General features: G+C 41.9%; 1 protein-coding gene across 2 annotated transcripts in view; it reads right to left on the reverse strand.

Moving 5' to 3' along the window:
- Positions 1-7,572, reverse strand: part of Rps6ka5 (ribosomal protein S6 kinase A5) — a 162,115-nt gene extending 154,543 nt beyond the window's left edge. Inside the window, exon 1 of one of the 2 annotated variants that reach the window (XM_047540805.1) lies at positions 7,293-7,572. In XM_047540805.1, the coding sequence (XP_047396761.1) occupies positions 7,293-7,392 (100 nt within the window). In that variant the 5' untranslated portion in view covers positions 7,393-7,572. Of the gene's footprint in view, positions 1-6,940; positions 7,110-7,292 lie in introns of those variants that run through there. The other variant, XM_047540806.1, reaches the window with a different exon arrangement.
- Between the last annotated feature and the right edge of the window lie 11,263 nt (positions 7,573-18,835).

An 18,835-nucleotide genomic window follows, 5' to 3' on the forward strand; every position in this document is an offset into this window, starting at 1 on the left:
ACTGCTGAAAACAAACACAATGAGGGCAAAAATCTATTTTTGACCCTAGTCACTCAAACAAGATAAATGCAGGAATGGTCAAACCTTTGAGATACGCAGATCGGTAAGTCATGACGGAGCTCGAAAGCAGTAGCTGTGACAACCTCTCCCTCCCCTGCACTTGAGGATCGACCTCTCCTATCAGTGTCCTTAATTGTGAAGCTTCAACCAACATGTGACGCTATCAGTTAGACTTTCCCCAAGGGAGCTTTCACCAAGCATCAGTTTCCTGTTCACAGGGAAAAATTAGTCCTGCCCATCAAACCACCTCTATCTCCAGCAAGCTTGGGTTTCAAGGTGCTCTCTTGGGCTAGAGTAGAGGTTGGCATGGGTTCATGCAACTAGATTTATCATCTGAGGTCTTTCCCCCTACAAATACATCCACAATGGAAAGGAAGAAATAAGCCAACCTCTATTCACTTGACTCACTTTGACATAAAAGCTCAGATGCCACTCTTTTTGCCCAAATAAATCATTTTCTCGATCTCTGAAATTCATGATAGAAAATTAAAAGGGAATTATTTTGGGGGGGGAGGTCTAGGGAATTAGCGAGGGTACTGTCGATAACCTATTCATATTTTCAACTTTCTCAATGTATCCTATAAGAATAAAGACAGAGTACAAGTCCTACCTATTCTTCTCAAAGTAAAGAAAGCATAAAAAAGGAACAAGTACTTCAAAAACTTGCATCCACAAACATATATTTGTATGTTTAATATTAAAAGGAGAGCTGCATCATACAGGTAACTAAGACTGTCACTGAAATCTGTGAATATCTTTCACTGTACATGATGACTGTATTTCTAAAGAACTAACTACAAATTAAATCCTTATAAATGGAGCCATACTCAAAAAGCACCAGGGAACTGTTGTTTATCGGTGGAATTCTATATGAATTCTTTGATAAAACAGAATGGTCTGAAAAGTAGATCACTGCTCGTTTGTCTATTCCATAGAAATCCTTAGAACACCAGCTTTCACTCACTCTAACTCCTTTACTTTATGGAAAAGAAAATTTGAGCTCAGAAAGACTCAGTGACTTATTCCAGGTCCCACAGTAAGTTAGAAACAGAATCAGAACTTTGGTCCATCCCCTGACTTCTGTTCAAAGACACTAAATATGGATGCCAGAAACCAAAAAGTAAGGAGAAGGAAGGGGTGGGGCAAGGGAAAGGAAAGAAAACTAGAGACAAGTATCTTTTATGAATATAGATGCATAAATTCTCAACAACATGCTAGCAGACATATAAAAAGGATTACATACCAGGACCACAAAGAATTTATCCCAGGAATTCAAGGTTAGCTTAACATTCAAAAATTAATTTATATAATAAATCACACCAACAGAACAAAAAAATAAAACCACATGATCATCTCAATAGGTGCATCTGATAAAGTCCAAAACCCTTTCATGACAAAACACCAACAAACTAGAAATAGAAGGATTTCTCAATCTGATAAAGGGCATCTATGGAAAAATCCCACAGCTATCCTCACACTTGGTGATGGAAGACTAGTGCTTCCTCAGGGTCAGGAATAAGACAAGGATGTCTGTTCTTGACAATGCTATTGAACACTGTTCTTAAGGTGTTGGCAAGGGCAACTAAACAAGAAAACTAAGAAAAAAGCATCCAGATTAGAAAGGAAGAAGGGGAACAACCTCTACTCCCAGATGACATGATCTCATAAATTTAAAAAACAATCCTAAGGCGCCCACTGAAAAACTACTAAAGTGGGCTGGGGAGATAGCTCAGTCGGTAGAGTGCTTGCCTTGTAAGCACAAGCCCCCCCCCCCAAAAAAAAAAAAAACTACTAAAGTTAATAAATTAGTTCAGCAAGGTTGCAGGACACAAGGATCTCTAGGTATCTGCAAAGAACAATCCAAAAAAGAAATTTAGAAAATAATTTCTTTTACAATAGTATCACTTGGGAATAAATTTAACAAAATAGTACAAACTCTCTGAAAACTACAGAACACTGTTGAAAGACATGAAAGAAGACCTTAATAAATGATATTCAAGTGCAATGATCAGAAAACTTAAGACAACAATATTCTCAAAATTGATCTATGAGTTCAAGGCAAACCCTGTCAGAACTTCACCCATTCCAAAACACACTTTATAAGACACAGTAGTGTGGTACTTGCTTAAACAGGGACACACAGAGCAATAGAACAGCACTGAGAATCTAAAATCAACAAACCATATATCTATTGATTAATTTTCAACAACAGTGCCAATACAACTAAATGGAGGAAAAACAGTCTTCCACAAATGGTGATGTGACAACTGGATATCCACTTCCAAAACAATGAATTGGATCATTACCTCACACCATACACAGCAGTTTACTCAAGATTCAGCATGGCTCTAATTCACAGATCCAAAATCATAAAAGAGCTAAAATCAAAAAACACTGAGAAGAAAACAGAAGCACAAGTTCTCATGACCTTGAATTAGATAATGATTTTTTAAACACAGAACAAGAAAAAAAGGAGGGGAAAACACAGAAAAAATAGATTTCATTAAAATTAAGACTTTCAAACTTCTCAGGACACCATCAAAAAATGAAAAGGCAACTTACTTTATGAAAGAAAATATTTGCCCTCATATATGACAAGGTACTTGCATCTAGAATAAAGAAATCTCAATAATAAAGACAAATTAGTCAATTAAAAAATGAGCAAAGGATTGGAATAAACATTTCTCAAAAAATATACAAATGGCCAGTAAATGCATGAAAAGATGTACCACATCATTAGAAAAATGAAAATCAGAACCATAATGAAATACTACTTCACCCCTCCTACAAGGGCAAAAAGCAAACAGATGATAATAAACATTGGCTGGGCTATGGAGAAACTGAGGCCTTCATGCATTGCTGGAGGGGACATAAAATGGAACAGTCACTTTGGAAAACTATTTGGCAGTTTCTTACAGAGTTCAACTCAGTCTTCATGTGATCCTTCATTTCTCTTCTGTTGGTAATACACAGGAGAAATAAAGATACAGGTCCACACAAAAATTTGTTTACAAATGTGAACAGCAACATTATACACATAGCCAAAAGGTGAAACAACCCAAATGTCAATTAACTGAGGAATGGATTTAAAAATAAGATACATCTAATATAATAAAATACAATTTGTCAATAAAATGTGGATGAATCTTGAAGATACAATGTTTAGCAAAAGAAGCTAGTTACAAAATACCACAATTGTATAATTCTACTATGATAAAATTCATAACAGGCAAACATATAGAAACACAAAATAGATAAGTATGTTGCTTGAGGCTGGGGCTGGGTAGTGGGAATGTAGAGTGACAGGCATGAGGTTTCTTTTTAAGGTAATGGAAATGTTCTAAAATCAGATTGTAGCAATCACTGTATATTTCTAACTTTACTAAAATCCACTGAATTGTACATTTAAAACAAGAGAGTTGCATGGTATATAGACAACATCCCAATAGAGCCCTTTAACAAAAAAGACATTGTGGCTTTCACCTTGCTCTTCCCCTCTTGGGTGGCTTGTTCTGGGATAAATTAGTTGCCATGTCATAAGAACACTCAAGCCACTTTATGGAGAGGTCCACGTGTCAAGGAACTAAAGAATCCTGCCAAAAACAAGTGAGTGAGCCCTCTTAGAAGGGAACAATCAGCCCCAGAAAAGTCTTCAGGTGAATGCAGTCCTGGCCAACACAGTGACGACAACCTCCTGGTCAGAACCACCAAGCTAGGCAACTCTCAAACCCCTGACCCAAAGAAATCATGTTGCTCCAAGCCTTTAGAATATATAGTAATTCATTATCCCACAACAGACAACCCTCTTGTCAACCCTCTTCTGAGTGTTAAGGCTGTCTCTCCTAAGGAAATGTCTGCCCACCAATTCTTTCTCTTCAGAGTGTAGTTTACCACATCCAAGTTTGCCATAGTCACTATTACCTTAGCAGAACATGATCTCTTCCCCTGACCTTAGTTCAAAGAACCAAATGTGAACACCTGACCAAGGCCAAGACTTCACTGAGACTTTTATAACTGAAGCTTAAAAAAGGGCCAGTGTCTTTCTAGTCCCTGAAGCTTTAAGATGTAAAACTTGGGAACTGTGGGCAGCATGATCTTTCCCATGTGAGAGAAGTTGGACAACCATACAGAAGGATGAAACTATCCCATACACGTGAGCAGAGATTCAAGAGACGGCAGGCGATCTACATCTCTGATTCCAGTGATGCTTGATGCAGCTGAGTGGGGAGACCACATATGTCTTGTAACTCTAGCATCTAAAACAGCATCCAGTACATAAGAAGCAATAAAATACTTATTGCATAAATGAGTAAGACAATCCACTAGTTCTGATTGTTTAAAAGATAAAAGTCTCAATCGCTCTTTGCAACTTTATACTTTACATATCCCTCTATTATTATACTTATGACAATATATCCTAATTGCTCTTCTATACAGCCTTTTCCATACTGCCAAAGGGCAGAACATTTTCTTAGCCATTTTTGGTTCTGATACCATCTAGGCTGGAAGACAGAAAATGCTCAAGAAATTGATGTTTAACTCAATACTCCACATTCTTTAGTTTTTATTGTTACTGTCATAATTTATCAACCACCTAACATCTGCAAGGCATTGGGAATACAATACACTATTAGACTTGTTCCTTATTTTCATCCATCATTCGTTCATTCAACAAATATGAGTAACTACAATGAGCCAGGAGCTACAAATAGACAAAAGACATGGGGTCTTACTTCAGGATCTTACCATCTAATGCATATAAGTACATGAATTATTATAGTACTGTTGTGAAATGTTACTGAAGAGATTCACACGGGCCATTAGCATCAGGGATCACAAGGATCCCTTATGCTCTCTTTGAGAAAAGGAAATACAGAAAAAGATAACAGCTAGGCAATGTGACATAGGCTAATCATCAAATGAATGATTTGCTTTCCAGTATACACTGAATTAATCTGCACACCTTACAATAAGATATTGTTGTGGAGTGATTTCTAGGTTTACATTCAACCCACATTTTCTGAGTGTCCACTAAGTCTCATTCAGTCCTCTCATTTTGTAGATGAAAGAAGTGAGACTGAAATAGTGAAGTGACTTGCCCAAGTCTATACAGCTAGTAAGTGGCAGAGCTGGGATTTATTATGTCTTCCAACTCCATGTCCAGGAATGCTAGCTATTCAGTCTACACAACTGGAGCAATTCCCATGCCCTTTTTTATTGATTTTTTTTATCCATCCTAAAGCATACAACATAGTGTTTTGCACAAAAAGGTAATCATCAACAACCAACCTGATATGACTATACGCTTGACCGCAATTTGAGAAGGGACTACATCAGATCAAATTACTTTGGTGCCTATTATAGCATCATGTGCTAAGAGGAGCACAGTTGGCTCAAGATGAGTGACTCTTTCAAGTTATATTTTAACAGTGGTTTTGACCACTATGTCCGGTCAGTTGTTCCAGTGTTCAGTAATAAATCAAAATGACTGCTCATTTCCTTTGACAGTTAACAACACTAATGAATTCAGTATAATCTCATCATCCATCAGAAAAAATTTCTAAAATGCAAACTTGCTGATGATTCACACAGTTAGTAGAGAAAGAGAAATCAAGCAGTACTCATTGTTTTCTACAAAACTAGCATTGTTTGCAAAATTCAGAAACTGAGCAGTTGGTTGACTACTAATACCAAGCAGGTTGCTCCTTAGTCGTAGAGCAAAAAGCTGCTTGTTGCATCATGGTCATTGGATGAGGAGCACAAGACTCCAAGTAGTTTTTGCTGTACTGTATGGTTCTGCACATATAAAGCAGTGAATTATTATGTAAGATAAGGAAAAAGTCTAAATCTTCACACAGAAAGTTCTTGACACTGAGTCTAGCACAAATCAGATATTAATACAACATAAACTGAGTAAATGACCTAATAGCCCTTTGAAAACCTGGGTTGTCCATAAAATCAAAAGAGAAAAACCAAGTCAACAGAACCTACAAAGGTTATGTTAGGAACTCAAAAATATTATAGGGTGACTGGTTCAAGATATTTAACAGACTGACAAAGTCCAAAAACCACAATGTTTAAAAACGTTGAATTAAGAAAACATAAATTTGACATCTCTTTTATATCAAGTGACCACAATGGCATCCAATGGAATGCTAATCAGCAATCTCACCAGAAAAAAAACAAAAAGAATTGTCCAACAGAGCCAACTTTATGATCTGTTCAAAGCAAAAACAAGGTGTACTAGGTGTACACCTGAAAACTACCATTAAAGCTTTGTGTCTACATAATAAAAGAATATTTCAATATGACAAAGAAGCAGTGTCAAAACCCTAAATGCTCACAATGACGTGTATTAATAATAACCAACGACTCTTAAAAATATGTTACCTCTTCAGAAATGAAAACGCATCGCCAATAGGAGACTGAGCTCTAGAAATACAATTGTACCCAAACTGTACTGATTGGTCCAGATAAGCATTTTCCAAAATTATAAACCCGGACTCACACGATGAAAAAGTAATTTAACAAATATAAAGCTCAGAACAACTCTAGTGAGCCCAAACATTAGAATGTGGGCTCAAAGACTGCTCCTTGGTCCCTTTCACCTAGAGCTTTACAGAGCCTGCATCTCAAGAGACCTTTGAAACTCAAGGCCAAGTATAGTATTTCATGACAATTGCAAATAAAAGCACTCGATCCCAGGAGCCAGCGAAGCCTCTTTATCTCCCCTGTCTAGACTCGCTAAAGCGGGAGACACCCTCGGCGATGTGTCACAGAACCACAGCCCTCCGGACGGTTCCTAATCCCCGCCGGGACCCCCTCAAGGGGAGCGGAGAGTGGAGAAGTGAGTCACGCTCCAAACCCAGGCGCCACTCACCTCGCACTGGGGAAGGCGCACCTTTCGTCCTAGGCAGGATGCAGTGACAGATGTGTCACCTGAGCGGGAAGGGGGGCGCGAAGGCATCCTTGGAGACCAGCGCCGCAGGCAGCGGTCCACAGCCTCCAGGTCCCCGCCGCCCCGCGCCCGCCGCCGCCTCCCGGGCTCGGGAAAACTTTCGGCCGCCTCTCCCGGGCGCGCGCCCACCTCCCGGGACGTCCCGGGACCCCAGGCTCCCGCCCCGCCAGCGAGTCCCGCCCCCGGCCCGCGCCCCCAGCCCGTGCAGGGCCCCGCCGGAGTCCAGGGCGCGCCCCCGCGCCGGGCCCGACCGGCAGAGGGCGGGGTCGCTCACCGGTTCGCAGCTCGTGCTTGACAGTTAGGAGCTGCTCGCCGCCGTCGCCGCCGTCCCCGCTGGTGCCCGCCGCGGCGCCGCCGCTGCCGCCCTCCTCCATCTTCTCCTTTTTCCGATCCCGCGGGTCGCTCCGAGGGAAACCCGGGAGACAGCGGACGCCCGTCCCCGCACAGCCCTTGCTGCAGCCCCAGGAGCCGGGGTGAGGCGGCTGCACAACTCGGACGCAAGGACGAGTCTTTCCCGCTCTGGCCGCACGGCTCGCTCCTCCGCCTCCTCCCCCTTCGGCGGGCACCGCTAGTACCGCGCAACCTAGCCGCCCCCTGCTCCACCGCCTCCTCCTCCAGGCCGCTCCGCCCACAGCCAACAAGGTACAGGAGCCATTCGAGCCGTCATCGCTTATTGGGCGCACGGCGCGCGCGTCTGCCGGCGCCGGCTTCCATTGGGCAATCTGCTCTGACGTTTCACGAGACGCCCCGCCCCTCTCCGCGAATTGTTGTTGCTTGGCGGGGAGGCAGGAGAGGGAGAAGCGCGGCCACTCGGATTGGCAAGATCCTAGGTTCTGCCCCGCCCACTTCCCTTGGTGCGCACGCGCAGTCAACACCTTCCCTTCCCTGACCTGCCTCGAACAGTCACACCCCTTATTCCCCAGCCTCGATCTGTTAGTAAACAGTGTCTAGTAGTCAGGAGCCTGTCGGGGTTTGTGATTGGCTGCTGCTCTAAGAGGCGGGGAGGGATGATTGGAGCATATGGTCCGCCAATCACCGTGGACAGAGGAGGGACGTGGGGAAATCGGTTGTCATCCACGTGTTTGCAGGACACATCAAAGGGTCCCAGACTGCGAGTCGCAGGTGTGTGACTGCCTGGAGGAAGGCGTGTACAAAGGTGTTTCTCATTCTAGTGAACCCTACACAAGTTAAGCGAACTTTATACTTAAATACAGGTGGTTCTTGGTACAAAAATTTATAGTCCAGTTCCCCTTGAGAAATTTTGAAAAAAAATTTTTTTTCAATTTTACCGAGCCTTCCAGGGCGCCAAAAGGACACAGAGATTAATAGAGTACAATTCCTGCCCCTAAGCAACTTTCAATAGAACGTGAGAAACCGACAATCTGTGGATATACACAGGAAACCATAACGCTGAATTTGAAATAAAACAATCGTACTGTACAAAACGTTAAAGAAACGCACAGATGGCAGTAATTATTCTCAGAGGAGGGACTGGGAAAGACTTTTAGGGCAAGTTGGTGTTTGAGATAACCAACTGCCAGCAGCAGACATTTCATACAGAAAGGGTAACTGTGAGCATAGACCTGGTGTGGAGAAGGCAAGGGTGGGAGAGTGATTGATAAGGCTAGGTGGAAGTATGATGTAAGAGAAACAGCTGAAATGGCAAGGTAGTATGGTAATGGAAAATCAGTACTATGCCAAACTGCAGGTTTTATTTAGAACACAATGGGAAACCTCAAATAGTAGTTATGATATCAAAATTGTTCTCATGGGACTTAGCTTTGATTATAGTGAAATGAATGGACTTCAAGAGGAGAGACAGCAGGGAAAGAATACTGTTGCAAGGATAGACTTAAAGGGGTGTGATTTCTGGTAGCAGACATGGGAATTGAAAAGGAGAGACATAAAGATGTATACTTGAACATAATTCACATAAAAGTGGCCTTTTAAACTAAACACGGGTTAGATCAGGAGCCAGCAAATCTTTTCTGTTAAGGGCCAGACTGCAAATATTTTAAACTTTGTGGGTCTTATGTCCTCATTTATAACTGCTCCATGTAGCTGGAAAGCCATATGTATGTTTAATATAAGCATGTTTACTAAATAAACATACATATGGCTGTGTTTCAATAAGACTTTTTTATGGACATTGAAATTTGAATTTCATGTAATTTTACCATGTCCCAGTGTATTCTTCTTCTTTTAGTTCATTTTTAGCCATTTAAAAATTTAAAAATTATTCTTAGTTCATGGGCCATAAAAAAAAAAAAAACAGGCAGTGAGGCCTATAGGCCGTAGTAGTTGGCAGACTCCTGCATAAGAGTGCCATGGAGTAATCCCAGCGGCTCGGGAGGCTGAGACAGGATTATGAGTTCAAAGACAGTCTCAGCAACAGTGAGGCACTAAGCAACTCAGTGAGACCCTGTTTCTAAATAAAATACAAAATAGGGCTGGGTTGAGGATCCCTGAGTTCAATCCTCAGTACCCTGCCCCCCAGAAAAAGAGTACAGTGAAAAAGAATGCAGAGAAACCTTGGGCCCCGCAGATTGCTGTCACAGTTCCCTGAGTTTACCTTCCTGGAACATTGACCACATTACACTTCATAAGCCATGACTGTTTACGTGTGCTGTTTGGAGCCAGGCAATGACTGTATGCAATTGTTCATTTATTTGTTCACTCAACAACTTTGTACCCCAGTTATATGCCCTATTCTGTGATAGCTGTTAGGGATACAATGAGAGCAGAACAGACCCAGTCCTTGCACCTATACAGCCTACAGTCTAGGACAGAAATACATATTAAATAATCACATGAAGAAAGGTAAATTTTCCATTGTGATCATGCCATAAAGGAAAAGTGTAGCATACTACAAAGAATATGTCAGGAATGCCTAATTTAGATTAGAGTTACTGGAAAACTTTAGTAAGGAAATAGTAATTAAGCTGAGTCTTTAAAGATGTGAGGATCAACCAGGATGTGGCACAAAGGGGCCTGAATGCTCACCCATCTCATTTCCTCTTCCTGCACAGACAGGAAGACCCTCAGCTTTATTTTTCCCCCCTTTTCTATTTTGCCTCCTTTTTCAGTTAGATTACGATCATATGACCACGATCTGTCTGGTGGGGTGTGCGCAGACACGATGTACGCCATTTTCAGGTGGAGCCAGAAAACTCCATGGTAATCACTCAAACTCTCTTTTATTTACATAGAAACCGAAAAGGCCACATTCTGTGTGTGAGGATGCCACAATTCAGAAGAGCCCTAAACTCCTGAGTTTCCACTTGACCTGCATCAGACTGTGTGACAAGACTGTGTGACATAAATAAGTCTTTTCAGATGTAAGCTCTGAGATGTTAGGATGACTTGCTCCCAAAGCATCATCTAGCCTACACCATTGATTTTACAGGTGAATTGTTGAGGGAAAGAAGATTTTAGGGAGATGTCCTGAGACAGGCAAAGAGCATTCTGCATTTGAGAGATTTAGAGAAAGCCAATGGATCTTTAGCACATAAGAGAGAGACAGGCAGACTGGATCAGGAGGTGTGTGGTTGGTCTTATTAATATGTGTGGACCTTATCTTGTGGGAAGTGATGGAAGGAATTTAAACATGGGAGTAATATAGTTGGGTGGTATTTCCAAAAGGTCAGTGTGTGAAGACTGAACAGGAGGAGCAAGAAGTAATACCAGGAGACCAGTTAGGAGACCCTCAAGGTAGTCTGGGAAAAAAGATGAGCATGTGTGCAGTAGAGATGGAGAGAAAAGGAACTGCATTTCTGGGCCTATGTTTTGGACTTCATGAAGGACTGGATTTGGTGATGATGAAAGAGGAGGCATCTAAAATTATACCAGAGCTTTTAGCATGAGTGACTGGGAGAATGGAAGAAGATGGTAGAACAATTTCATGAGAAGGGCAGATTAAAGGAAGAGCACACAGAAGTGATATCAAGAGCTGAATTTTGAGACATCCATTACCGATATTAATTATGAAGAGGTCTGCATCTGGAACGCTGAAGACAGACCTAGGACAGAGCTATAAATTCAGGAATCACGGGCATGTAGATGGCATTTGAGGCCAGAGTTACGATTGAGATTACCCGGGGAGAAACTGAGGCAGGAAGAGAAGAGGAGCCCAGGACTGAAGCCTAAGGAATTTCAACACTGAGAAGTTGGGAGGAGAAGTTAGAGCCCAGAGTGGAGGAGGAAATTCTGAATTGTTTTGTTTTGTTTTTAATCTCAGAAACCCGAAGTGTTGCAGGAAGTAAGGAGTGGTCAGTTGTGTCAAATACTCTCAGAGGTCATTTTAGATGGGGTCTGGAAAGATCCAACAAATTTGCCATCTTGGTGCCTTGGGTGATAGGTGTGTGTAGACATCTTTTTTCAAGGAGTTTGCCTAGAAGGAAAGTAAAGAAGGTTCTAGCTGGAGAGATCCAGGAAGTTCCCTGGTCTTGCTCTTTTTATTTGGCTTTTTATTTTCAAGTAGTTTTAAAATTGCGGAAGAGTTACAAAACTTAATAAGCATAGTAAAGCAGAAAAAAAGTCCCGTAAGCACGGAGTGTGCACATACATAGGAGGAGTTTGTTCACAGATGCAAAAACTGTGCTGAGCAATGGGGAGATGGAAAGGAATTTGAGGTAGTGGAAACAGTCTGGGGAAATAAGTAGTGAGCCAGCTTGGGTAATTGTCTCTACCTCTGGGGGCTAAAGCGAAGTTAGAAAGTCAGAACCAGGATTGGTAAGTGCCTTTCTCTAGCAACTTGTGTTTCCCCCTGGGGGTTGGAGATTAGCAGCTGGGCAACAACCTGGCTGAAATGAATGACCCTGAGGCCCACATGAACTGAGCAGGCATTTAAGCTAAAGGTGAACGGCTAAGCTAGGAGAAAAATGGAGGCCAGAAGCTGAAACTAGCAGAGATGAGTTTCCAGCTTCAGCTGTACATGGAATTCCCACCTGGCATGTTGAAAGGGGGTAGGGGCGAGAGAAGAAAAGAAAAGAAAGGGAAAGTGTGATTTAATTGACCTGGGGTGGGGCCTAGACTTTGGTATCTTTTTTTTAAACTCCCAACTGAGTGTATTGCACAACCAAGTTTATAATGCCCAACTCTGTTGTGCAGGCGTTAGAGCATAGTAAATAAGAGCCAGTTGGAATTTTGAAGAAACAGCAACCTATCACACGTAGTGACAGTGCTAAATAAGTAGGAAGAAAAATTATAAATCAGAGACCAAATAAAATGACTGGGTGGCAATTCAACTAGTGAGCGACAGGAGGGGATGGTGTGGAGTCAAGGGAGGAAAACGTCCTTGACGGGGGATGAGACAGTGAACCAAGGTTTGGATGTGCCAGCTGGGATTGAGGAAGACATCACTTGCTCCCTCCAGCCTGAGAGATGGACAAGTAGACAGAACAGGGCTGGGAAAAGGAAGTGGTCCAGGGGAAAATCAGGTTTCTGCTAAGACTGAGAAGCGTAACAGAGGAAAAGGGGAAAAAAACAAAACTGGAAAAATGTTTGTTCCCCTCAGAAACCGACTTCTCTAGCTTGTGTCAGAGTGGGGGTCCCTGCTCAGCCCCCTGGGTTGTGGGTCTGTGACTTTGGCACCATTTTGTGTAGCCTTGCTGATCCCTGACTGCAGCCCCTTCTTTGGGGTTGGGGCTGAGCAGAGCGGGAGAGGCCTGGGTGGCTGTGAGCCACTAGGACTTGAGAAATCTCATCTTTCAGGCAATGTGAGCCCCTCGCCTTTGGATGTCCAAGAACTGGGAAATGCCAGCGGCCCGGCACACCCTCCCCTCCCGCTGTAAGTAGCTCTGTAAGAGGACTCAGTGTACTCTCAGACGAGAAAGCGCCTTTCAAAAACTCAAACACTACGTTATCAGTGTCTTGATACTATTTTGACCCTGTCAGATCCTTCACTGGGTGAAATGCATCCAGTAAGTTTAAGGGACTTGCTGCAGCATATGGAGACCAATACAGTTAAGGGGCGTCAGGATGTTGGGAAGGTGCACCCGCTTGACTCCACAGATGTGAAGGAAAGTTGGTGAAGGCTGCAGCCAGGAAGCAGTCTCCTCACTCTTCCATCTGTTGCCCAGAGTACCTGCAAGCCTTGGAAACCTTCCAAAGGTGCCAGTTCGTGAGCACTAGGTTTGAATCAGGAGACTCCAGTGTGAGACCTGGCTCCTCCTCTGGGAACCTGGGACAACCACTGCAAGAGGCCATAGAGAGGAGCATATGCCCATACCCAGGGAGGGGCAGCAAAACTTCACTCCCTTCCTTTCCCCTCCTTTGAAGTCTTCAGAAGCAACCCAAAAAAGCAAAGCAAAAAAGAAAAGCCTCATTTTTAATGAAACAAGGAAACTCACAGAACCTCAAACCACAAACCATGAACTATGCCTACCAGATACAGTAAAACTAGTAAAATGCCAAGAACTGACATGCACTGCTGATAGGCTTGAGCAGGAAATGTATCTCCTTAGATGTTAGTATCACAGTCGTAAGGAACCAAATCATTGATCCTTGGTTTGGGGTGGTGTTTCCCAAGGGGGTTGTATGCCACAAGACTAGGTGGTGCCTGGACAGTTGATTAGCTATATTAAGTAACAATAAAAAAGTGATTCCTTTTAGTTTCGCAGTCCTTCAATTTGATTATATCAAGAGGAAAGTCTGTTTGATGACAGTAACCTTTAGCTTTTCTCCAATTTGTACAAATCTATATTTCTAGCAAGAAAAATATAGACCTCAGACTTAGCTCCCAGCAGACAACATATCTAGCTAGAACATTCTATTGTTTTGTGTTCGTTGCACTTATTTTAAGACTATTTATGGCAAGTGTTACTGATTTTCCATTTATGATAGGAATGTACTTCCTTTTCAAATAAATGAAAATTGAAAGTTGATATAAAGAATATGGATTTTTTTTATGATCTTAGAGTTCTGTGAATGTGTCTTTTTTTTATTGTAAACAAATGGGATACATGTTGTTTCTCTGTACATGGCGTAAAGGCATACCATTTGCGTAATCATAAATTTACATAGGGTAATGTTGTTTGATTCATTCTGTTATTTTTTTCCCTTCCCCCCACCCCTCCCACCCCTCTTTTCCCTCTATACAGTCCTTCCTTCCTCCATTCTTGCCTCCCTCCCTAACCCTAACTCTAACCCTAACACTAACCCCTCCCACCCCCCATTATGTGTCATCATCCACTTATTAGCGATATCATTCGTCCTTTGTTTTTTTGAGATTGGCTTATCTCACTTAGCATGATATTCTCCAATTTCATCCATTTGCCTGCAAATGCCATAATTTTATCATTCTTTATGGCTGAGTAATATTCCATTGTATATATATACCACAGTTTCTTTATCCATTCATCAATTGAAGGACATCTAGGTTGGTTCCACAATCTGGCTATTGTGAACTGAGCAGCTATGAACATTGATGTGGCTGTATCTCTGTAATATGCTGATTTTAGGTCCTTTGGGTATAGGCCAAGGAGTGGGATAGCTGGGTCAAATGGTGGTTCCATTCCAAGTTTTCTAAGGAGTCTCCACACTGCTTTCCAGAGTGGCTGCACTAATTTGCAGCCCCACCAGCAATGTATGAGTGTACCTTTCTCCCCACATCCTCGCCAACACCTGTTGTTACTTGTATTCTTGATAATTACCATTCTAATTGGGGTGAGATGGAATCTTAGGGTGGTTTTGATTTGCATTTCTCTTATTACTAGAGATGTTGAACATTTTTCCATGTGTTTGTTGATTGCTTGTAGATCTTCTTCTGTGAAGTGTCTATTCATTTCCTTAGCCCATTTGTCGATTGGATTATTTGCATTCTTGGTGTAGAGTTTTTTGAGTTCTTTATAGATTCTGGAGATTAGTGCTCTATCTGAAATATGATTGGCAAAGATTTTCTCCCACTCTGTAGGCTCTTTCTTTGCATTGCTGATAGTTTCCTTTGCTGAGAGAAAGCTTTTTAGTTTGAATCTATCCCAGTTATTGATTCTTGCTTTTATTTCTTGTGCTATGGGAGTCCTATTGAGGAAGTCTGATCCTAGGCCGACATGTTGAAGCTCTGGACCTACTTTTTCTTCTATAAGATGCACGGTCTCTGGTCTGATTCCGAGGTCCTTAATCCATTTTGAGTTTAGTTTCGTGCATGGTGAGAGTTATGGGTTTAGTTTCATTCTGTTGCATATGGATTTCCAATTCTCCCAGCACCATTTGTTGAAGAGGCTATCTTTTCTCCATTGCATATTTTTGGCCCCTTTGTCTAGTATGAGAAAATTGTATTTATTTGGGTTTGTGTCCGTGTCCTCTATTCTGTACCATTGATCCACCTTTCTATTTTGGTACCGTTTTTGTTACTATTGCTTTGTAGTAGAGTTGGAGATCTGGTATTGCGATACCCCCTGCTTCACTCTTTCTACTGAGGATTGCTTTAGATATTCTGGGTTTTTAAGAATATGAATTTTAATAGGGGTGATATGTGGATAAGGCAAAAATTGTGTACATGATACTCAAATGACTTAGTTTAGATTTGAATAACAAGCTCCAAGGGCTTCACAAGAGAAATAGGTAGTGTTTCTGTAAAGAACCCATATGATAACAGGGAAGATCAAAATCAGGAAGAAACCAGACTGGCAGTTATTTATTTCTGTGATCTGTGGCCTGGCCCCCAAGCCAAACTCTTCTGGAGATGTGAGGGTGAGGCCATTGCTAGATCAGAACCCAGAGAGCCTGGAGCTTTGCTAGGGACCCAGGTGACCCCCCAGCATCAGTGTTGAGAATATGAGACATTCACTCATGGAAAGAAACAGTTGGAAGTACACCAAAGTAAAGCTGCTATTACCTTCTACTTTTCCTGTGCTATTTAACATATAATTCTCCATTGCATTAGAGAAATTACAGAGCTATCTCTTTCTGAAGTTAAAAAAAAAAAAAAAGAGGAGATTCAGGGGTACAAATAAGGAATTCTAGAACAACGAAAGAGAAAAATAAAAACAAATGTCAGAACTCAAGAAAGAGGAAACCACTTTAGATTCAACCGAAACCAGAATAAACACAAATGAAAACGCAATGGAACAGTATGGAAAAAAACACAGAAATAAAAACCATTACAAAAGTCGGTAGTTAAGGAGGATAAACAACGTGATCCAATATGCATCTGCATTGGGATCTGAAGAAGCCTTAGAACTGATCAGTAGAAGAGACCTAAGTGAGACCTAAGCGAGACTGGAGGCAGCGGGTGAAAGCAGTGCCCGGTGAGCAAGGTGTGGCTCACGACTGTTGTGCCAGGTCGTTCCTGAAGCATAAAGGGTGTTGACAGGCCTGTGTGAGCATGAGTGAACTCAGGGTTTCTCGTGCCTGGGGAAAGTTCTTTATCTGAAATCAGCCAACCAAGACATGAACCAGAATACAGAAATCATGAGGAGGGAGGAAGATTCTAAGAAAATACTGAAAGTGGGTTTTGATTTGTTTTAAATATAGAATGAGGACTAAAGAGCTATGGGATTTGTGGTTTAGAAAATAACATGTACACATTAAAAGCTCTTAGACTGTAAGAATAATTATATACCAAACAAAAATTGAGAAGTGAGGAGAAAGGGCAGCAAAAGGACTTCTAAGCTTATACATTTACCCATCTTTACTGGTGGGAAATAGTCCACTCTTAAAAATTAAATGCATAAGCCAGGCTCAGTGGTGCACTCGTGAGCAGCACTGTAATGCACAGTAATCCCAGCAGCTGAGGAGGCTGAGGCAGGAGGATTGCAGGTTCAAAACCAGGCTCAGCAACTTAGTGAGTTGTGAGATCCTGTCTCTAAATAAAATATAAAAAAGGCTGGGGATGTGGCTCTCTGGTTAAGTACCCCTGGGTTCAATCCCTGGTACCGAAAAAAGACAGAGAAAGGAGGGAAGGGAGGAAGGAAGGGAGGGAGGAAGGGCAAGCAACTTTTTAAAGCAAACATGATTCCAACTTCTTGATAGTATTTTTTCTTTAAAGGAGATATTTTAAGAATTTTTGTGGCATAGACACATTTAACTAAGATTCAGTGATTCTTTCCATTTTCCTTCAGTTTCTTTTTTTTAATGTACCATTAAACTTAATTTTTCTTAAAAATAATTTGCAGAGTAAAACCCCACTCACTGTCCTAGACTGATCCTCCTGCCCTATTCTGTGCGCTGGGATCCATTCAGATAATATATTCCAAATGTTGACCACGTTGCCAGTTAAAACAACTTCCTCTTTGTACTTTTCTATGCTGCTTTTATATTAAAATTAAACCCTATATAAAAATAAGAGTCATTTTTCTTGAGTAATGTGGTAGAATAAGATGACCCTCATTAGCTTTGTCCTCAGGTGCTATTCCTCTGTTGTGTGGCAAGAAGGATTTTGGACATATAATTACAGTTGCTAATTATTTGACTTGAAGATTGGGAGATTTTCTGAGTGGTCTTAACTTTATCACGACGGTTAAGAGTTGTCTCCAGTTGATTGCAGAAACAAAAGTCCCAGAGATCTGAAGCACAAACATTCAAGATGGAAGGGGCCACACAGAAGGACCCTGGGTGCTGCCTCCAAGAACCCCTTGCCAACAGTTAGCAAGACAAGGACCTCAGCCCAACAGCAGCGAGCACCTGCATTCACCCAAACACCTGAATGCGCCCAGGGTGGGTTCTCCTCCAGAACCTTCAGGTAAGAGCCAAGCCTGCCACCCACCTTGATTTCAGCCAGAGCCTAAGCTGGTAAGGAGTCCTGACCCACAGAACCGGGAATCATAAGTGAGAGTTGTTTTAAGATGCTCAGTTGTGGTCATTTGTTACACAGAAGTAGAAAACTAAAATGCATAATAAGCCTTTTTTTATCCAGTCCAGACATATAGAAATGGAATCATCACAAACAAAACCATCACTGGAGACCAGTGGACAGACACTGAAAGGCCTGCTGCACCTCATCCTGTTCCTCAGAAGCAGTCAGGTTAACTCTTAGATATTTCTTATGTTATCACTGTAAGCCAAAATAACCGAAATGGGAGCAGACTTCGACGAATCAGCAAGCTGATGGCAACTGGTTACAAGACAGGTCTGTTTTTTATAGGACTTAATGAGAGTTAATCATAGCAGAATGTTTGGTGTGACTTAATCATTGGAGACTGAGGATGTGCTGGTTGGGCAGTCAGGAAACTAGTTGTGCAGGTTAAAAACTCAGGAAAACAGTTGTAAAAACTTGAAACCCTGTTACTGGGATGAAAGCCCAGGGCCCAGAGCCCCTTGTTGGCCTTCCCCTCCTCCCTCCGGGGTCTTACTGTCCTCCTTTTCTCCAGGGACATTATTTTTCATATCCTTCAATCTTTATACCTTTAAACAATATGCTTCTATTGCTATTTATTGATTGATCTTATGCCTTGTCTATATTCCTTCTCCCATGGTAAATGAGGATTGAGCTCATTTGCACTGGCAACTCCTCTTTTTATAGTCATGTGACTTCTTTGTTTCTCTGAAGGTTACTTTTGTGACACTGATGTACATATACCTTCATTTCTCATTCTATCAACTCAGGTGAGGATCTCTTGATTCCTTACTTTTTAAGATGAAGGTGAGGTGGCAGCATCCTTCTCTTCCTCCAAATCCTCTCTCAACTTCTGTCCCATGGAATTTTCAGGATAAGAACATTTACGTTCTGCTGTCAGCCATAATTAACTCTTCCACAGACTGATCCTTGAGAGAGAGAGACAGAGAGAGAGAGAGAGAGGGAGGGAGAGAGAGAGAGAGAGAGAGAGAGAGAGAGAGAGAGAGAGAGAGAGAGAGAGAGAGAGAAACTACTTAAGCAGC

Source organism: Sciurus carolinensis, chromosome 2 (assembly GCF_902686445.1).
Source record: "Sciurus carolinensis chromosome 2, mSciCar1.2, whole genome shotgun sequence".
Lineage (NCBI taxonomy): Eukaryota > Metazoa > Chordata > Mammalia > Rodentia > Sciuridae > Sciurus > Sciurus carolinensis.